The sequence below is a fragment of the Gossypium raimondii genome, unplaced genomic scaffold, assembly GCF_025698545.1.
Source record: "Gossypium raimondii isolate GPD5lz unplaced genomic scaffold, ASM2569854v1 Contig00263, whole genome shotgun sequence".
Taxonomy (NCBI): Eukaryota; Viridiplantae; Streptophyta; class Magnoliopsida; order Malvales; family Malvaceae; genus Gossypium; species Gossypium raimondii.
This window is the reverse complement of record NW_026291363.1, coordinates 87,663-105,071: the sequence shown is the minus strand read 5'-3', so window position 1 is coordinate 105,071 and position 17,409 is coordinate 87,663. Positions and strand designations below refer to the sequence as shown.

At 37.8% G+C, this 17,409-nt stretch overlaps 1 protein-coding gene across 1 annotated transcript; it reads left to right on the top strand.

Annotated features, from left to right (window-relative positions):
- Positions 1 to 506: 506 nt before the first annotated feature.
- On the top strand, positions 507 to 2,632 carry LOC128037703 (uncharacterized). The gene is made up of 2 exons (XM_052627353.1): positions 507 to 2,183; positions 2,450 to 2,632. Exons 1-2 carry the CDS (start codon positions 507 to 509, stop codon positions 2,630 to 2,632), a joined length of 1,860 nt encoding a protein of 619 aa, XP_052483313.1.
- Positions 2,633 to 17,409: the final 14,777 nt, after the last annotated feature.

Genomic DNA, 17,409 nt, shown 5'->3' with positions numbered 1-17,409 from the left:
TGAAAAAAAATAAAAAAATTGAAAAAAAAGAAAAAAAATTGTATACGGTCTAGGTGCGGACGAAAAGAACGTGAAAGATCCGTAAAAAAAATCACATTCTACACTCTTCTATATCCCTCTTAGTGAAATTTCACGCTATTGAAAAAAAAATTTTGATATAAAAAAAAAAGTGTTTCGAGTTTGTAAGTTTGGCATTCTCTTCTATTCATCTTCTAAGCCACACTTAGCCTAAAGCCTTTCTTGTTTCTTTTAGCCTACCCGTAACCTAACATCAAACCCTTGTAAAGCCATTTGAAGCCGACCCATTGAACTACGATAAGGTCACGACGAGTCGCTTACGAAATCACGAGAGGAAATTGAGTGGAAAAAGGCGTGAGAGTTACATCAAAAGAAAAAGGCAAAAAAATTGAGTGAAACACGAGTGGAGTGTTATTCTTTCTTTTTGAGAGATTCGTGAGGTTTTGTTGTGAGGTTTTATTTTCATGTCTCAAAGTCCTGAACGAAATATGGCGGAAGGAGGTGGAAGGCAACCAATTAGAAACATTGCGCCTGGAGGAGGTGGAGTGTCAGATTTGGCTCAACAAGCCTTGTTACGAGAAATCCAACGCATGATCCGAGGTGAGTTAGAATCCATTAACGAACGATTGGATCGAGTTGAATTGGGGTATCAACGAGAGCGTACACCCCAAGGGCCGCAAAGAAGGCGAGACCAATTGGAAATCAATCAAGACGACCTATATGATCCGAATGAAGCCGAAAGTGATCAAGGATCAAACATAAGTGAAGGACGAAGAGGTCAAAGGAACCGAGGTAATCGGAATCAAAGACGCATGGATGACGACTTAAGGAACATTAAACTATCCATTCCATCCTTTCAAGGAAAATCTGATCCGGAAGCCTACTTGGAATGTAAGAAGAAGATCGAATTGGTTTTTGATTGTCATAATTTTTCCGAGATCAAAAAGGTGAAGTTGGCGGCCATAGAATTCTCCGATTACGCTATGATTTGGTGGGATCAACTCACTACAAGCCGAAGAAGGAATGGGGAAAGGCCAATATCAACTTGGGCTGAGATGAAGGCCGTGATGCGACGCCGATTCATTCCTTCCTATTACCATCGGGAACTCTATCAAAAACTTCAAAATCTTACTGAAGGCTCAAAGAGTGTTGAGGATTATTTCAAAGAGATGGAGATCGCGATGATCCGAGCCAATGTCCAAGAAGATCGTGAAGCAACGATGGCGCGATTCCTTGCTAGTCTCAATCGAGACATCGCCAACATTGTGGAATTGCAACATTACATCGAGATTGTGGACATGGTACATATGGCCATTAAGGTAGAGAAGCAACTTAAACGAAAAAGTACCACCCGAAGTTATCCTACCCCAAGCACAACTAGATGGGGGCAAAGCTCGAGTAAAACTAGTCCTCCTAGTCGTGCCAAGGAGCCAATGGTGCCTGCTAAAGCAAACAAACCTATGGGCGATACGAGCAAAGGTAAGGCAACCAAATCATTTGCTAATTGTTCAAGGGATATTAAGTGTTTTAAGTGCCTTGGAAGGGGCCACATTGCGAGTCAATGTCCCAACCGCAACGTCATCGTGGTTCGAGCAAATGGAGAAATAGAATCGGAGGAAGAAGAGCTTGAAGATGAGCCTGAAACTGTCTCTGACAATGAAGAAGAAGTGGAGCACGCTCTTGATGGAGAACTCCTAGTAGTCAAAAGGAGCCTAAGTATCCAAAGCATCGACGATGAGCAACAACGAGAAAACATCTTCCATACTCGTTGTCAAGTACAAGGAAAGCTATGTAGCGTCATCATCGATGGAGGAAGTTGTACGAACGTGGCGAGTACTCTCATGGTGGAAAAGTTGAATCTACCGACCACCAAGCATCCAAATCCGTACCAACTTCAATGGCTCAACGATGGAGGAGAGTTAAAGGTGACAAAGCAAGTTTTAGTTTCATTTTCTATTGGAAAATATTCCGATGAAGTGCTATGCGATGTTGTTCCAATGCACGCGGGTCACTTGTTATTGGACCGTCCTTGGCAATTCGATCGTCGAGTCATGCACGATGGTTACTCAAATCGATATTATTTCAAGCATATGGGGAGAAATGTAACCTTAGCCCCATTGACGCCAAAGCAAGTCTATGAGGATCAACTTAAGCTGAAAATTTCCGTAGATCAAATGAGAGAAAAAGAAAAGAGCGAAAATACAAAAGAAAAGAAAAATGAAAAAAAGAAAGAAAATTCAAAAAAAGAGAATGAAAAGAGAGCGAGAAAAGAAAAAGTGAATGAAAAATTGAATGTCTTTGCAAAACAAGTGATGTTCGAAAAGCGTTTTTGGCAAGACAACCGATCCTTGTACTTAGGTATAAGGAAAATTTGTTTAGCACTAACGACTTATCCGGAGATCCCCCTTCTTCTATTTTGTCTCTTTTGCAGGAATTCCAAGACGTTTTTCCGGATGAAGTGCCGAGTGGGTTACCACCACTTCGTGGGATCGAGCACCAAATCGATTTTGTGCCTGGAGCCGTTATTCCAAACCGACCGGCATACCGAACCAATCCCGAAGAGACAAAAAAGCTTCAATGTCAAGTTAATGAACTCATGGAAAAGGGCTACTGATACGACCCTAGCCAAGGACGCCCTTGATTTCAGCTTGAATTCAGCTCCTCAAGCTCCATTTAGCTTGGTTCAGCTCACCGAATTTTATTTTAGCTCACATGAGCTTAATTCAGCTCGTTTGAGCTTGGTTTAAATTTAATTCAGCTCATTATTAGCTCTTTAGCTAAATTAATTTTATTTGCTGGAATAAATTAATTATTTAAGTTAGTTAGTTAATTTAGTTACAGCTCTTAATTACTTGTCAGCTTATTACATGTTATAATTATGTTGAGTTAGCCGAATTTAATTAGGTGGCTGGATTATATTTAATTTGTCTTAATACCATTTAGTTCAGCTTATTACATTTGCACTTAATTTAGTTCATGTTTTTTTGTAGGATGGCTGAATGCATGAAGGAGCATTAAAGTCCAAGTGCATGAATGGTTCAAATACAACGTATGGGAGTATACATGAATGGCTAAATACATGAATGGTTGGATTCATGGATATGGCTCATTTTATGATAATTCAAGGTGTTTATTCAGCCAAGAAGAGCAACCAAATTCATTCTCCAAAAGCTGGCTGATGCACTTCCCAAAACAGCACCTATGCGTTCACATTTGGAGTTCACACCAAGGACCATTTGGCTGATCATTGTTCACACTTCCAAAGACTTTTCCAACTCCTTTTTCACACCTTCAAGGCTGTTCACGTTCACCTTTAATGCTGGTATCTTTTCAGCCAAGAATTACATTTTAATGAGCTCATTAAAGCTCAATTGGCTGAACCTAACTGCTGCCATTTCTCCAAGTGCATTTGCTCTTCTAGAAATCATCCCTTGAGCTTCAAATTCAGCTGAATTTAGATCCAGCAATTTAGTTTTTATTTCCAAAATTTTCTAGCATTTTCTAGCCTAATTAATTACTTAGACATTAAGTCTTTTTTTTGGCCATTCGGCTACCTAGCTGAACACTATAAATAGTTGTTCATTTTCATTGTAAAAGAAATTTTTGACTTTTGATCATTTGAATGAACTTTGTTCAAAGAGTGAGTTTTCTCCTCTCTAAATTCGTACGAGTTTCGATCTGACTTATCTAGCGTGCTAGTGGCGTCTATCGTTCTCTTTTGAACTTATCACCTTGCTTTAGTGTGGCGTTCAACCCTTCTACAATTCCGCAATCCCACCTTGAACCGAATAGAATCGGGGTGACACTTTTTAGTGTTGAATCATTTCTGGTGTTTAAGCTCATTTATCCATTCCACCGACTATCCTAGATTTTACCCAACTATAATATCTTTTTACAAAACCGAGCCTTCATTTATCCAACTTCCATTTTTCTTATTTTTATCCTTAAATCGAGCCTACTATCCTTATAAATTTACCATCACTTTTGATACGGGGTGGCGCGCGGACCAAGATCGAGTTGCCAAGTCACGAGAAACTCCTACGAAAGCTCTAAACGAACAGATCTGAAATTAAAACAAAGAACAAGATTAAACTAATCAGATCTGGAATTAAATCCCCAAATTCAATTAAATGAACAGAAAGACACAAAGAACGAATGAATAGATGTTTTCGTAGTTCAAGAAGACAAAATCGAACTCCAAGATCAATTCTCCACAAGCCGAATCTGTTCAAGATCATTGAATCGGCCAAGAATGCCCAAATTCCAGCAGCCTAATTTCACCCAACAAGAAGAAATAAAAAAAAATGGCAAGAACCCTAAATTTTGGGGATTTTTGGATCGAATAGTTGCTGCCAATAAAAGGGATCGATTAAACGAAGAGTTCTTGGAGTTTAATCAAGGCTGAAACACAAACAAAAACAGCAAAGAAAATTAGAAGAAGAATCGGCACAAGCAATAATAAAGAAAATAAATTGAACAGCAAGGAATTAAAGAAAAGTCCTAAGAACCCTTGAATTCCCGAAAGAATTCACAAATTCCTTCAAACGGCTCTAATCTCCCCTCCAAAGAATATCGATGGCAAGAAGAAGGTTGAAGATGGCTCCCACAATCAAAAGATTGTTAAAACAACTTCTAAAGAAAACTCAAGAGAGAATTCTTGGAGAAAACCCCAAAGAAAATTCTGCACTCAACAAATCAAATTTGATAGAAAAATAATAATAAGATGATTTTTACAAAGGGTGGCTGGCCAATGCTTATATAGGCCTCCAACAAATCCTAATCTCACAAGTAACTAATAAAAATTAAACCTAATTAATAAAATAACAAGGTAAATTCGCCATGCACTTATATGGGTTGTTTTAAATAATTTTACATGTAATGCTCCTAAAGATTAAAAAAATTAAATTAAACAAGTAAGATGTTTACAAATTGGGCCCTTTGACATTTTGGCCTGATTTTTCAACTAAGTATGAAGAAATTTCTTGATTGGGCTAAATTTTGGTTATTGGACCTCGCCTTCAAGAATTTGGGCTCGTGATCCATCTCCTACCAAAATTGGGTCGTTGACGTCGTAATGGAGATCCAATGCGTTTTGGCTGCAAGATTTGGTTTCTTGGACCAAGATTTCCAAGATTTGAAATCTTGATTTTCTTGATTCTTGAAATCTCTTCGAACAGCAAAATTGGGCCAAGATTCGGTTTCTTGATTTTCTTGAAAACAAGAAAGTGAATCTTGATTTTCTTGTTCTCTCGTGTATGCATCTAAGGCCTTGCTAACAAGCTCTTGAATGGTCCCATTTAGTTTGGATCGCATTTGTCGGGCCTTTGATCTTGTTATTGGGCCTTGTGGCAATTTGAGCCCATCACGTTCTTGAACTTGGATTGGGCCTGTATGACTCGTATCATTCCCCCCTTCCTCAAAAAGATTCGTCCTCGAATCTGAAAAATCAAATGGGGACAAGTCAGCTACATTAAAAGTAGAACTTACATTGTACTCACCAGGTAGATCAATTTTATAGGCATTATCGTTGATCCGCCGAGTACTTGGAAAGGCCCATCGCCCTTGGGTCCAACTTAGTCTTCCTTTTGTAGGAAATCGTTCTTTCCTCAAATGGACCCAAACCCAATCTCCGGGTTCTAGTACAACCCGTTTGCGCCCCTTGTTTGCTTTGTTGGTGTTGGCGTCATTTGTTTTGGCTATTCGCTGTCTAGCCTTCTCATGTAAGGATTTCACCAACTCAGCTTTCTGTTCGCCATCTAAATTCGTAACATGTTCAAGAGGTAATGGCGCAAGATCAAGTACTGTTAGTGGGTTAAAACCATAAACAAGTTCAAATGGGGAATAACCAGTTGTAGAATGAATAGATCTATTATATGCAAATTCAACGAATGGTAGGCATTCTTCCCAATTTCTAATGTTCTTTCCCACCATAGCTCGTAATAGAGTCCCTAAGATTCGATTAACTACTTGGTTTGACCATCAGTTTGGGGGTGACATGTAGTAGAATAAAGCAATTTAGTACCAAGCTTACCCCACAATACCTTCCAAAAGTGGCTAAGGAATTTGACATCTCTATCAGAAACAATTGTTTTAGGGATGCCATGAAGTCTTACCACTTCTTTAAAGAATAAGTCTGCCACATGTGTAGCATCATCTGTTTTGTGACAAGGAATAAAATGTGACATCTTTGAAAACCTCATCAACAACAACAAATATACTATCTCTTCCTTTTTTGTTCGAGGCAAACCTAAAATAAAATCCATGGATAAATCTACCCAAGGTGAAGTAGGAATCGGTAGAGGAGTGTAAAGGCCATGAGGCATTACCTTAGATTTTGCTTGTTTGCATGTAATGCACTTGGAACATACCTTTTCCACATCCTTCTTCATATGTGGCCAATGAAAGTGTTCGTGCAAGATATCTAGTGTCTTGGCCACTCCAAAATGTCCCATTAAACCTCCACTGTGGGCTTCATGAATCAATAAGTCTCTCATGGAACACTTTGGTATGCATAACTGTTCATACGAAAAAGAAAGCCATCTACAAGATAAAATTTTTCAAAAGTAGTATGTCCACAATTCTTATAGATATGGTCAAATCAATCGAGCATCATATAATTCTTTAATGTGTTCAAACCCTAAGACTTTAGCATTCAATGTAGTCATTAAAGCATATCGTCGAGACAAAGCATCTGCAACTACATTATCTTTACTGCTTTATATTGTATCACATAAGGAAATGTTTCAATGAATTCTACCCATCGGGCATGTCTTTTACTCAACTTACCTTGTCCCTTTAACCATTTAAGAGACTCATGATCTGTATGTATGACAAACTCATTAGGCAGCAAATAATGTTGCCATACTTGAAGTGCACGAACTAATGCCAATAGTTCTTTGTCATAAGTCGAGTAATTTAACTGTGCACCGCTTCAATTTCTCACTAAAATAAGCAATAGGTTGCTTATCTTGCATTAAAACGGCGCCGATTCCAATTCTCAAGCATCACACTCAAGTTCAAAAGTTTTAGCAAAATCGTAATTTAAGCAAAGGAGCGAACATAACTTAGCTTTTAGAGTTTGAAAGGCCTTTTCTTGGGTTTCACCCCATTTGAAACCCACGATTTCTTTATAACCTCTGTCAATGGGGCAGCAATAGTAGAGAAATCTTTCACAAATCGCCTATAAAACTAGCTAAACCATGGAAAGATCTCACCTCGATTCTGATTTAGAGTCGGCCACTCCTTAATTGCCTTGACTTTGTCCTCGTCGACATGAATACCTTGAGCACTAACTATGAAACCTAAGAATATTAGTTTATCACAACAGAATGTGCATTTATCAAGGTTGGCAAATAATCTTTCATCAGAGAATATCCAAAACAGTTCGAACATGGAAAACATGATCATCTAAAGTCTTTGAGTAAATTAAAATATCATCAAAATAAACCACTACAAATTTACCCAAGTGAAGCCTTAAAACATGATTCATTAATCTCATAAATGTGCTAGGTGCATTAGTAAGGCCGAAAGGCATAACTAACCATTCATACAATCCAAATTTTGTTTTAAAGGTCTGTTTTCCATTCATCCCTTTCCCTCATTCGAATTTGATGATAACCGCTTTTTAAATCAATTTTAGTAAATATAATTGAACCATGTAATTCATCAAGCATATCATCAAGTCTAGGAATTGGGTGTCGATACTTTACCGTTATTTTGTTGATTGGGCGGCAATCAACACACATTCGATACGTACCATCTTTCTTTGGTACCAATAGGACAGGAACAACACAAGGGCTTAGGCTTTCACGAATGTACCCTTTGTCTAGTAACTCTTCAACTTGCCTTTGCAATTCCTTTGTCTCCTCGGGATTGCATCTATAGGCTGGTCGATTAGGAATCGAAGCTCCGGGTACTAAGTCAATTTGATGTTCTATCCCTCGTAAAGGTGGTAAACCTTTAGGGCCTCACTAAAACATCCTCATAATCCCGCAAAGAGATTGAAACATACTAGGCGATTTTCGTTAATGTTAGATAAAGATAAATAATTTTGCCTAAACCTCACAAGGATACAAGGTCATTTATTAAGTAGGGCTCTCTTCACATCTTTTTTGTTGCCAAAAGATTTTTCCGCTCATTTTACCACTAGAGGTTCACTCACCTTTGGGCTTTTTAAATTTTGACTTTTTCCACTACTATTAGCCTCTTTTCTCTCGTCTTCTGAACTTGCTCTTTCTCCCTTACCCCCTCACAAAATTTTATCATCCTCAATTGATCTTTATATACATCAGTAGGATTTAAAGGAGCAAAAGTGAATTTCTTACCTTTAAATACAAGGGAGTACCGATTAAGTTTACCTTGGTGTGTAACATCACGATCAAATTGCCAAGGTCGTCCAAGGAGCAAGTGTGCCGCATGCATTGGAACTACATCACACCATACTTCATCCTCATAATTGCCGAGTTTAAAAGTGACCAAGGACTGTTTCGTAACTTTAACTTCGGAACATTCATTAAGCCACTGAAGGTGATATGGCTTAGGGTGTTTGGTGCAAGGTAACTTTAAAGAATCAACCAAATAGCTACTCACCACATTTGAGCAACTACCACTATCAATAATGAGTGAACATAAGTTACCTTTAATAAAACACCGAGAATGGAAAATATTGGCCCTTTGGCTATCATCATCTTTCATCTGAATGTTAAGGGTTCGACGAACTACAAGGCATTGAAAGTTAGCAAAGTCCCTTCCTTTGGTGGTTCGACCAACTCGTCGCCATTATCACCGCCATCCACAAGTTCGCATATCTGGATCAGATTATCGAGTCGGACGTACTCACCGTTATCTTTTAGAAGAAGTAATCTCGTGTTAGGGCATTCTCTACTATAATGACCACGCCCTTTGCACTTAAAGCATTCAATCTCACGAGTCCTCTTCGCACTCGAATCACCTAAATTGGGCTGCTTAGAAGGTGTTTGCGTTTTAGCAGAGCCCTTTCTTCCAATCGATTGTTTACTTCCATTACTCAAAGAAGACTTGTTAGTAACAAAAGGTAGTTTTGAACTCTTAAAATCAGAATTGGAATTGTTACCTCGATAATATTGTGAAGTAGAGAAGGACCCAAACCTTTGTTCCTTTAATTGTTGCTCGATCTCAATGGCTTTGTGAACTGCTTCTTCCAAATCAATGTAAGTTTGTAGCCTTAATGTATTAGCTATATCGGCTGTTCAAACCATCAATGAATCGAACCATAGTTGTTTCTTCATCTTCCTCCACATTAGCTCTCTGAATGAGCATCTCCATCTCTTTAAAATATTCATCCACCGTCCTACTACCTTGGATAAGTCTTCTCAACTTTGTTTTAATTTCTCTATAGTAGTGAGGTGGAATAAACCTTTACGCATAATCTGCTTCAACTCATCCCATGTCGAAATCTCACCTTCATAATTCGATGGCGGTTTACCCCAAGTTGAGTCCACCAACTTAATGCATAATCAGAAAATTCCAATGTTGCTAACGCTACCTTTTCATCATCCGGACATTTATAATACCGAAACATGAGTTCAATCTTAGATTCCCATTCACAATAAGCGTCAGGATCATTCTTACCACGAAATTGGGGAATTGTGAATTTCGGTTTTGCCAAAGAAGGTTGTCCACGATCATGAAAATCATCATTCAATCTAGGGACACGTCGAGGGCCGCGCCTATGGGGCTGATTATTCCTATCTTCCCTGATTGGATCTCGATATTGAAGTTCTTGATTCATTCGTACCTCATTCAAAGTAGTATTCAATGCTTGAAGGGTAGCATTTATTTGTGTGATTGCAGCAGCGTGTCCTTCTAACTGTTGTTGGACTTCCATAAGTGTATCATTATTGATACGAGTCATAAAGGCCCAATCCAAGTTCAAGAACGTGATGGGCTCAAATTGCCACAAGGCCCAATAACAAGATCAAAGGCCCGACAAATGCGATCCAAACTAAATGGGACCATTCAAGAGCTTGTTAGCAAGGCCTTAGATGCATACACGAGAGAACAAGAAAATCAAGATTCACTTTCTTGTTTTCAAGAAAATCAAGAAACCGAATCTTGGCCCAATTTTGTCTGTTCAAGAGATTTCAAGAATCAAGAAAATCAAGATTTCAAATCTTGGAAATCTTGGTCCAAGAAACCAAATCTTGCAGCCAAAACGCATTGGATCTCCATTACGAGTCCAACGACCCAATTTTGGTAGGAGATGGATCACGAGCCCAAATTCTTGAAGGCGAGGTCCAATAACCAAAATTTAGCCCAATCAAGAAATTTCTTCATACTTAGTTGAAAAATCAGGCCAAAATGTCAAAGGGCCCAATTTGTAAACATCTTACTTGTTTAATTTAATTTTTTTTAATCTTTAGGAGCATTACATGTAAAATTCGGCCCAAAACAACCCATATAAGTGCATGGCCGAATTTACCTTGTTATTTTATTAATTAGGTTTAATTTTTATTAGTTACTTGTGAGATTAGGATTTGTTGGAGGCCTATATAAGCATTGGCCAGCCACCCTTTGTAAAAATCATCTTATTATTATTTTTCTATCAAATTTCAGATTTGTTGAGTGCAGAATTTTCTTTGGGGTTTTCTCCAAGAATTCTCTCTTGAGTTTTCTTTAGAAGTTGTTTTAACAATCTTTTGATTGTGGGAGCCATCTTCAACCTTCTTCTTGCCATCGATATTCTTTGGAGGGGAGATTAGAGCCGTTTGAAGGAATTTGTGAATTCTTTCGAATTCAAGGGTTCTTAGGACTTTTCTTTAATTCCTTGCTGTTCAATTTATTTTCTTTATTATTGCTTGTGCCGATTCTTCTTCTAATTTTCTTTGCTGTTTTTGTTTGTGTTTCAGCCTTGATTAAACTCCAAGAACTCTTCGCTTAATCGATCCCTTTTATTGGCAGCAACTATTCGATCCAAAATCCCCAAAATTTAGGGTTCTTGCCATTCTTTTTATTTCTTCTTGTTGGGTGAAATTAGGCTGCTGGAATTTGGGCATTCTTGGCGATTCAAGTTATTGACAGATTAGCACTCTTTCTTTACTTCCAAATTCGTTCAATTTCATTAATTTCTTTCTTTTCTTTTGTCGCCCAAATCCCTAATTTTCTATTAAAGATCTGATTGATTTAATTCGTTGCTGTTTAGTGTTCTTGAACAGATTCGGCTTGTGGAGAATTGATCTTGGAGTTCGATTTTGTCTTCTTGAACTACGAAAACATCTATTCATTCGTTCTTTGTGTCTTGCTGTTCATTTAATTGAATTTGGGGATTTAATTCCAGATCTGATTAGTTTAATCTTGTTCTTTGTTTTAATTTCAGATCTGTTCGTTTAGAGCTTTCGTAGGAGTTTCTCGTGACTTGGCAACTCGATCTTGGTCCGCGCGCCACCCCGTATCATTTGGTATCAGATTTTGGGCGTTTTGGGTGTTCTTGGTTGATTTCTAAACTGATCTCTATTTTTTAAAGCACAAACAGCAGTTTTACCCAGAAAAATTGTTCAAAAAAAATTCATTTGGGTGGGTAAACGTTGTCCGATTGATCTGAAATTTTACATACATATTTGTGGCACTGTGATTGAATATAAAAAAATTATTCCCACAAAAAAATCAGTCAAAAAAGTCAAAAAATCAAAAAAGACGAAATTCAATAAAAAATTAAAAAAAAGATTCAGCGGGTTGAATTTGGTGCCCAAAATTTCCAGATCAAAAATTCAATATTTAAGGACATTCCAGATTTAATTTCGTGATTTTTAGAGATCGGGAACACCTCGAACGGTTGTCAAGTTACTCCATGAGTTTTCGGTTTTCTGGTTTTAGCAATTTTATTGATTCTTAGCTGTAGGTTTTCATTTGTTTGCTTTTTATTCTTCTGTTACGTTATCTAACACCTTCTTGTTTCTTGTGTTAGTAGGATTTACACGTGTGCACAACTTCTTCCTCGGTGCAACACGAATCAATTGGTGTCTCGTCAGTTTTTTGGCATCCTAGTGCAAATTAGGATTCTTTGGTAGTTTGGTTCATACTCTCTAATTGGTTGATATAAACTCTGATAAAGAACTCACAAGATTGAATTCTACCTCATTGAGAATTTTAATTTTCTTTTTGAGTGACTAACGGTGAGGTTTGCTAACTTTTATTTTTGAGTGTTGAGTGTTTATTTTGCAGCTTTTTGGGAAGATGTCTAAAGATGACCATAATGATACACTTATGGAAGTCCAACAACAGTTAGAAGGACACGCTGCTGCAATCACACAAATAAATGCTACCCTTCAAGCATTGAATACTACTTTGAATGAGGTACGAATGAATCAAGAACTTCAATATCGAGATCCAATCAGGGAAGATAGGAATAATCAGCCCCATAGGCGCGGCCCTCGACGTGTCCCTAGATTGGATGATGATTTTCATGATCGTGGACAACCTTCTTTGGCAAAACCGAAATTCACAATTCCCCAATTTCGTGGTAAGAATGATCCTGACGCTTATTGTGAATGGGAATCTAAGATTGAACTCATGTTTCGGTATTATAAATGTCCGGATGATGAAAAGGTAGCGTTAGCAACACTGGAATTTTCTGATTATGCATTAAGTTGGTGGACTCAACTTGGGGTAAACCGCCATCGGAATTATGAAGGTGAGATTTCGACATGGGATGAGTTGAAACAGATTATGCGTAAAAGGTTTATTCCACCTCACTACTATAGAGAAATTAAAACAAAGTTGAGAAGACTTATCCAAGGTAGTAGGACGGTGGATGAATATTTTAAAGAGATGGAGATGCTCATTCAGAGAGCTAATGTGGAGGAAGATGAAGAAACAACTATGGTTCGATTCATTGATGGTTTGAACAGGCCGATAGCTAATACATTAAGGCTACAAACTTACATTGATTTGGAAGAAGCAGTTCACAAAGCCATTGAGATCGAGCAACAATTAAAGGAACAAAGGTTTGGGTCCTTCTCTACTTCACAATATTATCGAGATTGGAAGAAAGGGGCTCCTGCTAAAACGCAAACACCTTCTAAGCAGCCCAATTTAGGTGATTCGAGTGCGAAGAGGACTCGTGAGATTGAATGCTTTAAGTGCAAAGGGCGTGGTCATTATAGTAGAGAATGCCCTAACACGAGATTACTTCTTCTAAAAGATAACGGTGAGTACACGTCCGACTCTGATAATACAGATCCAGATATGCCAGAACTTGTGGATGACAGTGATAATGGCGACGAGTTGGTCGAACCACCAAAGGAAGGGGACTTTGCTAACTTTCAATGCCTTGTAGTTCGTCAACCCTTAACATTCGATGAAAGATGATGATAGCCAAAGGACCAATATTTTCCATTCTCGGTGTTTTATTAAAGGTAACTTATGTTCACTCATTATTGATAGTGGTAGTTGCTCAAATGTGGTGAGTAGCTATTTGGTTGATTCTTTAAAGTTACCTTGCACCAAACACCCTAAGCCATATCACCTTCAAGGGCTTAATGAATGTTCCAAGTTAAAGTTACTGAAACAGTCCTTGGTCACTTTTAAACTCGGTAATTATGAGGATGAAGTATGGTGTGATGTAGTCCCAATGCATGCGGCACACTTGCTCCTTGGACGACCTTGGCAATTTGATCGTGATGTTACACACCAAGGTAAACTTAATCGATACTCCCTTGTATTTAAAGGTAAGAAATTCACTTTTGCTCCTTTAAATCCTACCGATGTATATAAAGATCAATTGAGGATGATAAAATTTTGTGAGGGGTAAGGAGAAAGAGCAAGTTCAAAAGACAGAGAGAAAAGAGGCTAATAGTAGTGGAAAAGTCAAAATTTAAAAAGCCCAAAGGTGAGTGAACCTCTAGTGGTAAAATGAGCGGAAAAATCTTTTGGCAACAAAAAAGATGTGAAGAGAGCCCTACTTAATAAACAGCCTTGTATCCTTGTGAGGTTTAGGCAAAATTATTTATCTTTATCTAACATTAACGAAAATCGCCTAGTATGTTTCAATCTCTTTGCAGGATTATGAGGATGTTTTAGTGAGGCCCCTAAAGGTTTACCACCTTTACGAGGGATAGAACATCAAATTGACTTAGTACCCGGAGCTTCGATTCCTAATCGACCAGCCTATAGATGCAATCCCGAGGAGACAAAGGAATTGCAAAGGCAAGTTGAAGAGTTACTAGACAAAGGGTACATTCGTGAAAGCCTAAGCCCTTGTGTCGTTCTGTCCTATTGGTACCAAAGAAAGATGGTACGTATCGAATGTGTGTTGATTGCCGCCCAATCAACAAAATAACGGTAAAGTATCGACACCCAATTCCTAGACTTGATGATATGCTTGATGAATTACATGGTTCAGTTATATTTACTAAAATTGATTTAAAAAGCGGTTATCATCAAATTCGAATGAGGAAGGGATGAATGGAAAATAGCCTTTAAAACAAAATTTGGATTGTATGAATGGTTAGTTATGCCTTTCGCCTTACTAATGCACCTAGCACATTTATGAGATTAATGAATCATGTTTTAAGGCTTCACTTGGGTAAATTTGTAGTGGTTTATTTTGATGATATTTTAATTTACTCAAAGACTTTAGATGATCATGTTTTCCATGTTCGAACTGCTTTTGGATATTCTACTAACTGAAAGATTATTTGCCAACCTTGATAAATGCACATTCTGTGTGATAAACTAATATTCTTAGGTTTCATAGTTAGTGCTCAAGGTATTCATGTCGACGAGGACAAAGTCAAGGCAATTAAGGAGTGGCCGACTCTAAATCCAGAATCGAGGTGAGATCTTTCCATGGTTTAGCTAGTTTTTATAGACGATTTGTGAAAGATTTCTCTACTATTGCTGCCCCATTGACAGAGGTTATAAAGAAATCGTGGGTTTCAAATGGGGTGAAACCCAAGAAAAGGCCTTTCAAACTCTAAAAGCTAAGTTATGTTCGCTCCTTTGCTTAAATTACCGATTTTGCTAAAACTTTTGAACTTGAGTGTGATGCTTCAGAATTGGAATCGGCGCTGTTTTAATGCAAGATAAGCAACCTATTGCTTATTTTAGTGAGAAATTGAACGGTGCACAGTTAAATTACTCGACTTATGACAAAGAACTATTGGCATTAGTTCGTGCACTTCAAGTATGGCAACATTATTTGCTGCCTAATGAGTTTGTCATACATACGATCATGAGTCTCTTAAATGGTTAAAGGGACAAGGTAAGTTGAGTAAAAGACATGCCCGATGGGTAGAATTCATTGAAACATTTCCTTATGTGATACAATATAAAACAGGTAAAGATAATGTAGTTGCAGATGCTTTGTCTCGACGATATGCTTTAATGACTACATTGAATGCTAAAGTCTTAGGGTTTGAACACATTAAAGAATTATATGATGCTGATACTGATTTCGGCCATATCTATAAGAATTGTGGACATACTACTTTTGAAAAATTTTATCTTGTAGATGGCTTTCTTTTTCGATGAACAGGTTATGCATACCAAAGTGTTCCATGAGAGACTTATTGATTCATGAAGCCCACAGTGGAGGTTTAATGGGACATTTTGGAGTGGCCAAGACACTAGATATCTTGCACGAACACTTTCATTGGCCACATATGAAGAAGGATGTGGAAAAGGTATGTTCCAAGTGCATTACATGCAAACAAGCAAAATCTAAGGTAATGCCTCATGGCCTTTACACTCCTCTACCGATTCCTACTTCACCTTGGGTAGATTTATCCATGGATTTTATTTTAGGTTTGCCTCGAACAAAAAAGGAAGAGATAGTATATTTGTTGTTGTTGATGTGTTTTCAAAGATGTCACATTTTATTCCTTGTCACAAAATGATGATGCTACACATGTGGCGACTTATTCTTTAAAGAAGTGGTAAGACTTCATGGCATCCCTAAAACAATTGTTTCGATAGAGATGTCAAATTCCTTAGCCACTTTTGGAAGGTATTGTGGGGTAAGCTTGGTACTAAATTGCTTTATTCTACTACATGTCACCCCAAACCGATGGTCAAACTGAAGTAGTTAATCGAATCTTAGGGACTCTATTACGAGCTATGGTGGGAAAGAACATTAGAAATTGGGAAGAATGCCTACCATTCGTTGAATTTGCATATAATAGATCTATTCATTCTACAACCTGGTTATTCCCCATTTGAACTTGTTTATGGTTTTAACCCACTAACAATTATTTGATCTTGCGCCATTACCTCTTGAACATGTTACTTAATTTAGATGGCGAACGAAAAGTGAGTTGGTGAAATCCTTACATGAGAAGGCTAGACAATGAATAGCCAAAACAAATGACGCCAACACCAACAAAGCAAACAAGGGGCTAAACGGGTTGTACTAGAACCCGGAGATTGGGTTTGGGTCCATTTGAGGAAAGAACGATTTCCTACAAAAGGAAGACTAAGTTGGACCCAAGGGCGATGGGCCTTTCCAAGTACTCGGCGGATCAACGATAATGCCTATAAAATTGATCTACCTGGTGAGTACAATGTAAGTTCTACTTTTAATGTAGCTGACTTGTCCCCATTTGATTTTTCAGATTCGAGGACGAATCTTTTTGAGGAAGGGGGGAATGATACGAGTCATAAAGGCCCAATCCAAGTTCAAGAACGTGATGGGCTCAAATTGCCACAAGGCCCAATAACAAGATCAAAGGCCCGACAAATGCGATCCAAACTAAATGGGACCATTCAAGAGCTTGTTAGCAAGGCCTTAGATGCATACACGAGAGAACAAGAAAATCAAGATTCACTTTCTTGTTTTCAAGAAAATCAAGAAACCGAATCTTGGCCCAATTTTGCTGTTCGAAGAGATTTCAAGAATCAAGAAAATCAAGATTTCAAATCTTGGAAATCTTGGTCCAAGAAACCAAATCTTGCAGCCAAAACGCATTGGATCTCCATTACGAGCGTCAACGACCCAATTTTGGTAGGAGATGGATCACGAGCCCAAATTCTTGAAGGCGAGGTCCAATAACCAAAATTTAGCCCAATCAAGAAATTTCTTCATACTTAGTTGAAAAATCAGGCCAAAATGTCAAAGGGCCCAATTTGTAAACATCTTACTTGTTTAATTTAATTTTTTTAATCTTTAGGAGCATTACATGTAAAATTCGGCCCAAAACAACCCATATAAGTGCATGGCCGAATTTACCTTGTTATTTTATTAATTAGGTTTAATTTTTATTAGTTACTTGTGAGATTAGGATTTGTTGGAGGCCTATATAAGCATTGGCCAGCCACCCTTTGTAAAAATCATCTTATTATTATTTTTCTATCAAATTTCAGATTTGTTGAGTGCAGAATTTTCTTTGGGGTTTTCTCCAAGAATTCTCTCTTGAGTTT

Bases quoted from the DNA above. Each gene is read 5' to 3' on its own strand.
- LOC128037703 (XM_052627353.1), top strand. From the start codon at position 507: ATGGCGGAAGGAGGTGGAAGGCAACCAATTAGAAACATTGCGCCTGGA. The intron at 2,184-2,449 runs GTAGATCAAATG...TCTCTTTTGCAG, and splicing joins AACTTAAGCTGAAAATTTCC to GAATTCCAAGACGTTTTTCC.